Genomic DNA, 10971 nt, shown 5'->3' with positions numbered 1-10971 from the left:
GTTCGGCTGTGTCAGTTCAAACGCAGTCAATATGAAGTTGTTACAAATATGTTTTTGTCGCCGTTTTGTTTTGCAAAATGCTTTTGCAAGTTCAAAATTCGACATTTTCAGAGACATCCGCTGGGAAACAGAAACCTCGATCAATCCCTACTAGAAATGTCACATCCGAGTCTTTTGTCACCATTAGCCAGGAAAATATCACAGTTTCTGTGATGAATAAGGTTTTTCCCCTGAAGGTTTGTACATGACCTGAATGGCAGACATTATTTGTATCATCTGTGACATGCAAAATAACAAAAACCATCATAAACAGGTCCACATCATATCATTGATGTAATTTTAAATATTTACATTTTAGATTTTACACAAACACACACACACACACACACACACACACGTATGTGTGTGTAAAATATAATATTCTATTATTCCATATAGATAGACAGACAGACAGATAGAAAAATAGTACTTCGATCTATTCAGCAAGAAAGCATCAAATTGGTCAAAAGTGACAGCGACATTTATAATATTACAGAAGATTTCTATTTCAAATTAGAGGGTTAGTTCACCCAAAAATGGAAATTCTGTCATTAATTACTCACCCTCATGTCATTCCAAACTCGTAAGACATTTGTTCATCTTCAGAATACGAATTAACATATTTTTGATGGAATCTTAGAGCTCTCTGACCCTCCATAGACAGCAAGGATATTACCACGATCAACACAGAAACGTAGCAAGAACATCGGTAAAATAATCCATCATTTTCGCCCATTTACAATAATAAAAAAAAAAGTTTCTTGGGCATCATGGGCAAATCAACATATTAGAATGATTTCTGAAGGATCATTTGACACTGAAGACTGGAGTAATGATGCTGAAAATTCAACAGGAAAAAAGTACATTTTAAAAAGATATTAAATGAAATCTTCTTTCAAAAACACAAAACCCTTGATTTTTACAAAAAAAGAAAAAAACATAACCCTGACATTTTGTGCAGTAGGTTTATACTATATATTATAATGATTTAAAATGCACACCTAATTTTGAATGGCTGATAAGTTCTGTAAAATACTGCATATATTATAGAAATATAAAGGCAAATATACAGACATGTAATAATTGCATACATTAAGTTTAGGATGCATTTAATTTTTTTAACTTTAGATTTTGTGGTGAAATGTGAGCTGACAGGTTCATGAGATTCACCCTGCAGTAGTACGCTGTGTGTGATGACAGCAAGCTGGTGATTCTATACGGACAGATCATATCTTCAGGGTCATCACAGAGAGGAAACAGGAAGGAACTCAACCGTAATTCTATCTGAGAGATAAACAGCAAGAAAACATCACAAGAACACTGAGAATTAACTACTGCCATGGGTGAAAATGAAACGAAAACAAACCAAAGATTTTTTTTTTTTTTTTTATTTCTCTGAAGGAGTGCTTGAACCATCATTAAATAAAATCTGTACAGTATTTACAGTCACATATTTTACATCAAGTTTGGTTGCATGCATGTATAACAAAAGGAATGAAACTCTGTACAATCATTTACATTCCTTGGGAGGAGTCAATGCGATAAAAGGCACCTGTAACCTTTTTGTTGGTGTGTGTGTGTGTGTGTGTATATATACACGTACATATATATACACATACATACACACATATATATATACACACACACATACACATACATATTATATACATACATATATATATATATATATATATATATATATAATATATGCCCCGCTGCATTTCACCTTGCTCCTGGAGATCAATAAATTGTCAGCTCAACTTGGTTACAGCAGAACGGCTCTAAAATGACTGATTGTTCTGTCAAGCCTTTAATTTCAGCCTCTTTTTCTCTATTACTTAAATGTCTTTTCTAATCTGCGTATTAATTGCCTACCTGGGTTGCCAGGTAACTAGAAAGCACCCCATTGAAACTCATTTGTTTTTTCCCAAAAAAAGGGATTTAACAGCAGCGTTTTGCAATGGCATGATGTTCCACACGCTGAAAGCGAGGTAAGGCGTAAGGCGTATTGCAGAGCGGCCCTGCGCTTCAAGCCGGGAGAGACAGAGAGGGGCGTAAGGCAGCTGGGGCAACAGTGCCAACCTGCTTACCTTTGGCATCACAGGGGGACAAAGCCACAAGTTAGCACTATGCTGATCAGTAAACAGGTGTCAACAATCTCCCCTGTAGAGAAAAGCTTTAGTTTGAGATTCTATACAGATGCAGAAAGCTTATACAGCATGTCAATGCCATGCATCACAGGCCTAGAATACAAAATATAAGCACCGTAAAGCTACAACACTAAACGTACCACTGGTAAACTACTGCTGTGAAGCTGAATGCGTAAGAAAGATTAACCCCAGAATCTTCAGATACTGTACATTGAAAGTTAAGCCTGCTAAAGAGTGACTTGAAGCTGAGCACCAGGAATTGCAGGCCACTGACTGGCATGGCTGTAAAAAGCATCGGTTTAAGGTGTATTTAAGGTTGCAACTGTCAATCGCAGATGTAGTCTTGTAAACCAATGTGCTTTCAGTCACAATGGAGAAATAACCGAGAGGCTGAAATTATCAGTGTTATTATGGAACTGAATTCACAAACCAATTTCACAGTCTTTAAGTCCTAGCAATACCAAGCACATTTTGACAAGCTCTCTTCCCAAGAATATTACAATTGTACCAAAAATGCTATTCAAAACAAACAATGCTTTTTCATTTCTAAAATGAAATGAGTTATAGACGCACAGTCCTTCGTAATCTCACTAATGAGGGGCACTTATTAAAAAAGGTTGACCCTGTGTATGTATGCATTATTAGAAGAGCATACCGTAAAACACATGATCTCTGAACCTCATTCATTGAAACGAACTGTTGTAGAAACTGTACGGAAAATAATTTGCGTAAATTGTTGCATTATGCAACTGCACTGCAACTCATTTTTCGAATGAGGACTGTTGTTTGTTTCGTATAAACAAAACACCAGTATGAACTTACAATTTTGCAAAGTGATCCAAAGGGGGGGAATGTAGGACGGAAGAAATGTGCAAGTGATTATTTAAATCAAACTTTGGCAACACGTTTGACGCTGTATATTTTGATCTCCCTTTAAGAACAAAACACACAGACGCACATAAAGAAAAAAAAAGATGCAAGATGGTATAAAGCAGCATTTTTCAGTTTTGAAAACAAATGTTCATTGAAGTAGACGCTCTTATCATTATTTAATAAATTTGGCACCTTATTTTAAAAGACTTCACAAGAAAAGATCCAAAACCCATTTCTTTTTACGAGTGTACGACTGTTTCAAAAGACAAAAATGGATCATTTGGTCAAAAAACGCCCTATATTGTTAATACATTCTATAATCATAAACCCAAATATAATCTTAATGAGGATGACATACTGGCTTAATGAAGGTACAGTACACACTTTGTCTACTGACAAATTGACTCTGTCTACTGTATACACTGCGAACCACTGGTAGAAATCTATTACCCTAAAGGTTAAGGAAGCCCCTACTGCATTCTTCCTTATGAATATTTATGTATGTATATGAGCTTTACATTATGCAAATGACTCCAGCCTAGAGACTCATCCTTAGAAATGCAATATATAACCACTCTATAGTAGCTTTAAATGACTGACAGCAGCTTTGCAACATCATGTCGTATTCAATCAAAAAGGGTAACTTGCAAATTTGATAAAAATCTCTTTTGGTAGCTTGGGAATCCTCTCTTTCAGCACTTGATGTGCGTTTATCCATGCTGTGGGTCGTTCATCAGATAAACCACATCTCTGTCGTCTGGAAATAAGAGCTTCCTCCTTACAGTGGCTCGTGTACACGGCTGCGTTCAGGTGGTGAATTGCCAAGGGCCACCCAAAAAATGTTGTACAGATAAGAGTGATAGATATGTTTCATTAAAAAAGACTGTAAATCTAGGAAAGCCTGAGAAGGGAGCGGCGCGTGGCACAGCAAGATTGATGGCGTAAAAATAAATAAAGTTGCATGTGTTCTAGCAAGACAAGCTCGCGACGCCCACGTTCCCCCATCAGGCATGCCGTATCCTCCAATGCAGAGGAGGCTGCTTCCTATTTCATTTAATAGGGAGTGAAACTCAGAGGACGACTGAAAAACACGATGCCTAATTTGACCTACTTTAACACTGCTGTCTTCAACATGCTTGATGCTTGTTCAAAAGTCTGATAGTGGAGAAACATCAATGGCTGATGTTCATTTTGCATCTTATTATGGGGTCTTAAAGGGGTAGATCATCTGAAAATGTATATTCTGTAATAATTTACTAAACTTTGTGTTGTCCCAAACCTGTATGAATTTCTTTCTTCATTGGAACACAAAGGAGAAGTTTAGCACATTGTTCCAGCTGCTCTTTTCCATACTGATAATGTATGAGGCAAAAGCAAGTTCCAAAATGTGCAAAAAAAAAAAAAATTACAACAAAAAAGTCATACAAGTAGTCCACTTGTGCACAATATTCCAATTTTTTTTTTTTTTTTTTTAAGTCAAATGACAGATTTGTGGGATAAATTAAATACATGGATATACACAGACAAGAATGAAAGGTGAAACTGATTATTTTAATTGAAAAAAAATACATTTTAAAAGATATTTTCATGTTTTTAGATTTTTTTATATAGTACTGTTTTTATGTTGTTTTTGGTGCTCAAAAGCTCTTCCTCCATGTACCTTGATTTTATGGAAAAGAGCAGCCACAACAATCTGCTAAACGTCTTATTTTGTTGAAAAAAGAAAGTACAGGTTTAGAGTAAAGAACAATTTTCATTTTTCGGTGAACTGTTCCTTAAAAAAAATATATATATATAAAACTTGGACCAGGCATTCTGTAAAAATTCTTCTGTTTTAAAGTGTTATATGGTAGCCATAATATAGAAAAAAAATTATGTGACCAAATTCCAGTGTTAGATTGTCTGAACTTCTGTTTGACGTACCAGGACTATGTCCAACAACATGAAATTGGGTCCTTTCCTACTCTCCTCAGGGGATTGTTGCCACTCAATCGGATGCTTGAGCCTGAGGTAACATCTAGTTCTGCCTAAAACTGTCTGCTAATGTCACTAAACTCAATCCCCTGATGAGTTGGGTTTATTACATGGGCAGACTCTCAAAATGCCCACTCAGCAGACTCTGAATACTCCTCTATCCACACATCCAAAAGACAAAAAAGCTGGAATCCTGTCGTGTGCAAGAAACCATAATCAGTGAAGGTTTAACTCACAAAATCTAATTTTAAACCTGAGGTAGAAAACATAAAATTCACAGCGGGATGGAGCGAACGAGTTTAAAAGCAAAGGAAGTGTACCGGAAGAGGGCTGTACAGTGTTTGTCTATGGTTTAGGGGAGTTTAAGGAAGCCATTAGTTATTAGAAACGTTCAGAGAAACCCCCTGAAGAGGAAGGCATTGAAAAATGTGGTGGTCCATACTATTGCACAATGTTTCAAGGGAACATGGGACTGGGATTGATGATGACTCTGCTCACATCAGTAAACACAAAAGGTGCCAGTCTTCAGGAAACTGAGAAAAATTGATTCAGTTTCTGATACGACGTCAAAGCTAAAGTCATATGGCTCTTTAGAAACTACAAAAAAAGTGACTCTGAAGCGATTTCATCTTGACGTGATAAATATTCAGAGGTAAAATCAGCAGCTACAGATGAAGTTGTCTCAAGGACATGTTTTCGTTTAGACAGGAAGTGCAGAAGGACACTTCATTGTACAGATAATACAGTTTCGGCATCATCAAAATGGCACCTTAAAAACATCCAGAAGAAGCCCATCTCAGACTCATATGATGATTAGATCATATTCCTCGGATTCGTCTCTAGTTGAAAGGGTTGCGTCTCATCTCCTTAAGGCAGGTCCAAGAAACCGACCTTCTGGAGGGAGACGGCTGACCCATGGACTCTTCACCAAGGTCGGTTTCAGACACCTAAAGCTGTGGTGTCCAATTAGCCAACAGCTCAAAAAGGCTCCATCGATAGCAATCGTTCCAAATGGAGGATCGTCACCTTTTCTTCCCCATCTTCAGATTCCAGATCTTTACTCTCATGTCACTGTGGGATGGAAGAAACAAAAAAAGAGACATAAAATGAGAGGTGGAGGAGATGCACAAGGCCAATAATCAGAAAGACAGACCCACTCGGTTGTCTGAATCTTCAGACACCGTCACAGTAGCTCCTCACATTGAAGAGATGGCACAGACATCAAAACCAAGAGTTCACAAAGCGAACCGCCACAGTCCCCGCTCCTCTCACCAATTAGGCGCATGCACCGCTTTATCCCAATAAAAATCAAAACCCTGCTGTGCAAACCAGCCCACAGAACCACATGCTTGCATCTTAACTAACACACTCCATCTTTGAAGAAAAAGATGACTTTTGAATCGCAGCGTGATGCAAATGAACGGGTCATTAGGTTGAGATAAAGTTCAAATAAGTTCTTCATGAAAAAAATAAATCATTAATCAAGATGAATTAACCTGAGAAGCAAAATTATGTAAGAAAATAAAACAATGTTCAATAATTATAATAATATTCTTTAAGCATTAATCATATACAACTTAATGTGGTTTGCTCAAGAAGAAAACTGCCAATAGGATATGAAAAATGTTTCACCAAGCTTTTGGGCCAAATTTCTAGGTCTTGCTAAAAGCATTGATTGGAAAAGCACTTGTATCCTGGTAAAACAGCACCAAGTCTCAGAGGGCGCTGAGGTAGGATGTATCTTGTGGTTCCTAGACCTTAACTAGAACCAATTAAACAGATTTACGCCAATGGTGTTGAATGCAATTAAAGGTGCAATAGGTTTTTATTGCTCTCTAAAAGATGAGCCACTCGAGTGCATTGAAATGGGGAATAAAAAACTATGCATAGAGTCTAATTAGTACAATTTTCTTTTACTGGCCTGAAGTGAAAGAGCTAAGGGAAAGTTATGTGGGATCAAACACCTGAAAAGAAGTTGGCCTATGAAACGAAACTGGTGCAAAGTATGAGAGAGCTGGAATATGAAGAGAGAGATGATATACAACTGAAAGTGTGAGAAATAACTGACAGCAACAAAATGACACAGTTGAGCTGTGTGGTTTATTCTCAGACATTCTGCAGCTCACGTCCCCTCGAGCACATTTGAAACGCCGCCGCTCGGCTTGTCTTTAACCTTCAGGAACTGTCACGCCTTTGCTCAAGTATCTGCACTGACTGCCAGTAGCTGCCAGAATCAATTTCTGTTTGACCGACAATGTTAAAAATGGCCTGGTCAACCGCTAAACCCAGCACAAACTATTATTATTTTGTTATATATATATATATATATATATATATATATATATATATATATATATATATATATATATATATATATATATATATATATATATATATATATATATATATATATATATATATATATATATATATAAAATTTCCTTCAGTTTTACCAAGCACTGCGTTGCCGGGGGTTTTTTTTCTTTTTTTTTATTCCACTTTTGCAATGCGAAGACAACAACAGACACTGATTTTCTCACTTGATTTAATGAACAAGATCTCATGAATTATTCTACTAGAATACATTAAGAAACTCTCATTCTCTCACTATGTACTCTCATATCCTCACTCATGTATTTCTCCTGGTCTAGTTTTTGGGAGGGACTTTAAAACTTTATTCTTTCACCTTGTCCTCACATTTATACCAAATTTAAGAAAAAAAAAAAACTTTCAGTTGAAATGTTTGCACACTTCCTGAGTATATACAAACGATTGAGCTTGACAATAAGTGGCAAAATGGCTCAAAACAACATTCCTTAAAAGATTAAAATGTCACCTTGCAAAGTTTTTCCTCAGAAACCATTATTATAGCAGCCTGGACTCACTTAAACCTGCGTAAGTTGCGAAGTAGCCAGCCAATCAGATCAAAGCTTAAAGTTTTGGAAGATTCTTGCCACTTTTATGTGCAATATCCATCAGATAATCTGAAACAGCCGAAACGCCCACTTTTATGTGCTAAGTATGCTATCCTTCAGCTAAGGACTTGTCAGAAGGAAAAAGGGAAAGGGGGAAAATATCCTCAAACAGAGAGACATAAGAAGATTAGAGAGAGAAAGGACAGTACCAGAGGGAACCAGGCAGGAGGTGTTTAGTGGAGGCTCAGGGGAGGCTGGTGGCCCGGCCCTTGATGGCCAGGACCCGACGGGGCAGACAGGGCGTGAGCCCGGGGACATAACTCCACAACTTCACCCGACAGTCACTGTGGTTATGAAGCCCCACAGCGCGAAGGGGAGGGATGAGAGCGAGAGACAGAGAGAGAAAGAGAGAGTTGAAGGAACAGAGGCACATTAATGAAGAACAGTCAAACAATCCCATAATCCCCTGCCCGTACCATCTGTTCTACAAACAAGCACCACCGAAATGCACAAAAGTAGGTCTTAAAAACATATTAGTCTGACTGAACATTTCTAAGTAGTCTACTGTCTGGAAAAAGACCTCACAAGAGAGTTAGAGCCTGAACTAAGTCGCAGAAATAGACGAGCAAGTCATAACAGACTCATTGAGCTGATGACCCATTTAGAACCTTTTGAGGGCCGTAAATAACTGGTTATATTATTATTTCAAAATTACCATAGTTAAACCCTGTTCTTCAATGGGACATGAAAGATGTTATTTATCTTGTTTGCCAAATGCACCTGTGAAGTTTTCATTTCTCCTAATTTAGAGATGGGAAGTTCAAACTGCAAACAGGTTCTTTCAAACAAACGATTCAGCTTTTCTTTTATATATATCACATTATGTGACATTTAAATGCACATTAAAACAAATGTCTGTTCATTACCACAGTTAGATTAAGATTAATTGGTGTATTTAGTGCATTTTTATGTGTTCCAGTTCAGTTTTTTACTCCTAGCATAATTGAGATAAATGTTCATGCCATATGAAGTTCTTACCATCTCCTATAGGCTTTTCCCTGCACATTAAAAATGCCTAACAAAAGTTGATTACATTCCTACAGTGGCCGAGAGAGCTCAATGCACTGCAAATGAAAGAAAATAAAACACTAGCAAATTAAGAAAACATCTTCATCAGTTTCACAACACATGTGATGCAAATACTTACAACACAACCAAATACAGAAACGTGCTGAAAATACGCACAGACCACATCAGAAATGTTTAAGGGAACCGCAACAAGTGACAAACATGGCTGGGACATGTTTATTAATGTCTATGCTGAAAGGTGAGATTTTTGTTTATTTTAACATTAGCTTTTTTGTATATTGTTAGCCTAAATAAGCTTACAAAATACACAGTTACTGTAACTGTGAAACATTATGTAAGCTGGCTAACTTACTATTTCAACTTCCCTTACAGAAATTTACAACGCATTTACTGTTGAAAGAAGAAAAACAAAACATGGCCAGTATAGTTAAACCATGGTAACAACAAATTAACCATGGTTTTACTACACTAACTATAGTTTAACCATGGTATTTCTGTATTTGGTTGTGTTGCGAGTATTTGCAGCGCGTTACTATATATGGTTGTGTTGCAAGTATTTGCAGCGCGTTTCTGTACTTGGTTGTGTCGCGAGTATTTGCAGCGCGTTTCTGTACTTGGTTGTGTTGCGAGTATTTGCAGCGCGTTACTATATATGGTTGTGTTTCAAGTATTTGCAGCGCGTTTCTGTATTTGGTTGTGTTGCGAGTATTTGCAGCGCGTTTCTGTATTTGGTTGTATTTGCAGCACATTTCTGTATTTGTTTTTGTATTTGCAGCATGTGTTGTCAAACCGATGATGTTTTTTAGTTAATTTGCTGGTGCTTTTTCTATATGCATCTGTTGCAGCGTGTTGAGCCCACCGTACATTCCCGTCACGTGATGTAGAAATGCAGAAATATATGGCTTTTATATCTTGTGTCAGAAACATATGTATTTTTGTCAAAGAATGTGTTACAACAAACAATGGGTCAATGACCCAAGAGTGTCCACAATAAAGCACAAGAAAGATCTTTCAATAATCTAATTTAAAACAAGAAAATTTACTCTTTGTATTCACGTTGGTTTCATATAGACTTCTCCAATCATTTGGTACGCTTAAAGGTTGCCCCTGCAAACTTGCGTTAATCTGCTATTTTTGAATGCCCACAACTAAAAATCCAACCAACAATCCAAGCATAGAACCAAGTCCTCGCCTTAGATTTTATACTCAGGTTTTTACACTCATATTTACCTCACAATATGGAAGAAAGGATCTGTTGCTACTTCAATTACATTGCAACTATAAGCTATCATTTATTTTTATATATCAGCAATTGGCTCTGTTTACCAGATTGGTCTGAGTCACAAACAAACTATCCAGCCTGATTTGCAAACCAGTTCATTAAAAAAAAAAAAAAAAAAAGACAGAACAAAAAGAATGATTTTTCCATGAACCGTGCATCACTAGTAAATTATTCTTTTCCGAACACTCTCTCTTGCCTGATGCACGTACCTGGATGCTGTAAAGATCTGTTTGGAATTGGCGCAGATGGCATTGATAGGGCTGTCATGGCCCTTAATCTCTCCGATGGGCGTGAAGTTGTCCACGTTCCACACCTTGAGCATTCCCCCCCTGCAGGCGCTGAGGAGCATGGGCCGCCCAGGAACAAATGCCAGAGCACACACCCAATCCTTGTGCGCGTTTGGGATTTGCTGAGGAGAAACAAGTAACATTCCATTTTTAGCACACCTCTGCTCTACAAACAGTGGGCGGTTTAATTCTTCAGTTTAGGGGTTAACCTCTAACCTTACTACATACAAAAATAGTAATAATAAGACAACAGTAATAAGACTGCAAATGATTTCAACAAACAAGCCAAATTTAAGATTTAAAAACAAACCTCTGAGTAATAAAAATATAGATGCTATAAAAGGATTAAGACCTTTATGAAG

The 10971-nt window shown here is 37.2% G+C and overlaps 1 protein-coding gene across 6 annotated transcripts in view; it reads right to left on the bottom strand.

The window, feature by feature from the left end:
- Window positions 1–1240: 1240 nt before the first annotated feature.
- Window positions 1241–10971, bottom strand: part of kif21b (kinesin family member 21B) — a 90943-nt gene continuing 81212 nt past the window's right edge. For 2 of the 6 annotated variants that reach the window (XM_058791020.1, XM_058791024.1), the window contains exons 34-36: window positions 10532–10731; window positions 8161–8295; window positions 1241–6107 (exon numbers count right to left, since the gene is read on the bottom strand). In XM_058791020.1, coding sequence (XP_058647003.1) covers window positions 8196–8295; window positions 10532–10731 — 300 coding nt within the window. In that variant the 3' untranslated portion in view covers window positions 1241–6107; window positions 8161–8195. The remainder of the gene's footprint in view (window positions 6108–8160; window positions 8296–10531; window positions 10732–10971) is intronic. The other 4 variants (XM_058791022.1, XM_058791021.1, XM_058791025.1 and 1 more) reach the window with 3 other exon arrangements.

The sequence above is a fragment of the Onychostoma macrolepis genome, chromosome 11 (assembly GCF_012432095.1).
Source record: "Onychostoma macrolepis isolate SWU-2019 chromosome 11, ASM1243209v1, whole genome shotgun sequence".
Taxonomy (NCBI): domain Eukaryota; kingdom Metazoa; phylum Chordata; class Actinopteri; order Cypriniformes; family Cyprinidae; genus Onychostoma; species Onychostoma macrolepis.
The sequence above is the reverse complement of the archived record's forward strand: the minus strand, read 5'-3'. Positions and strand labels throughout refer to the sequence as shown.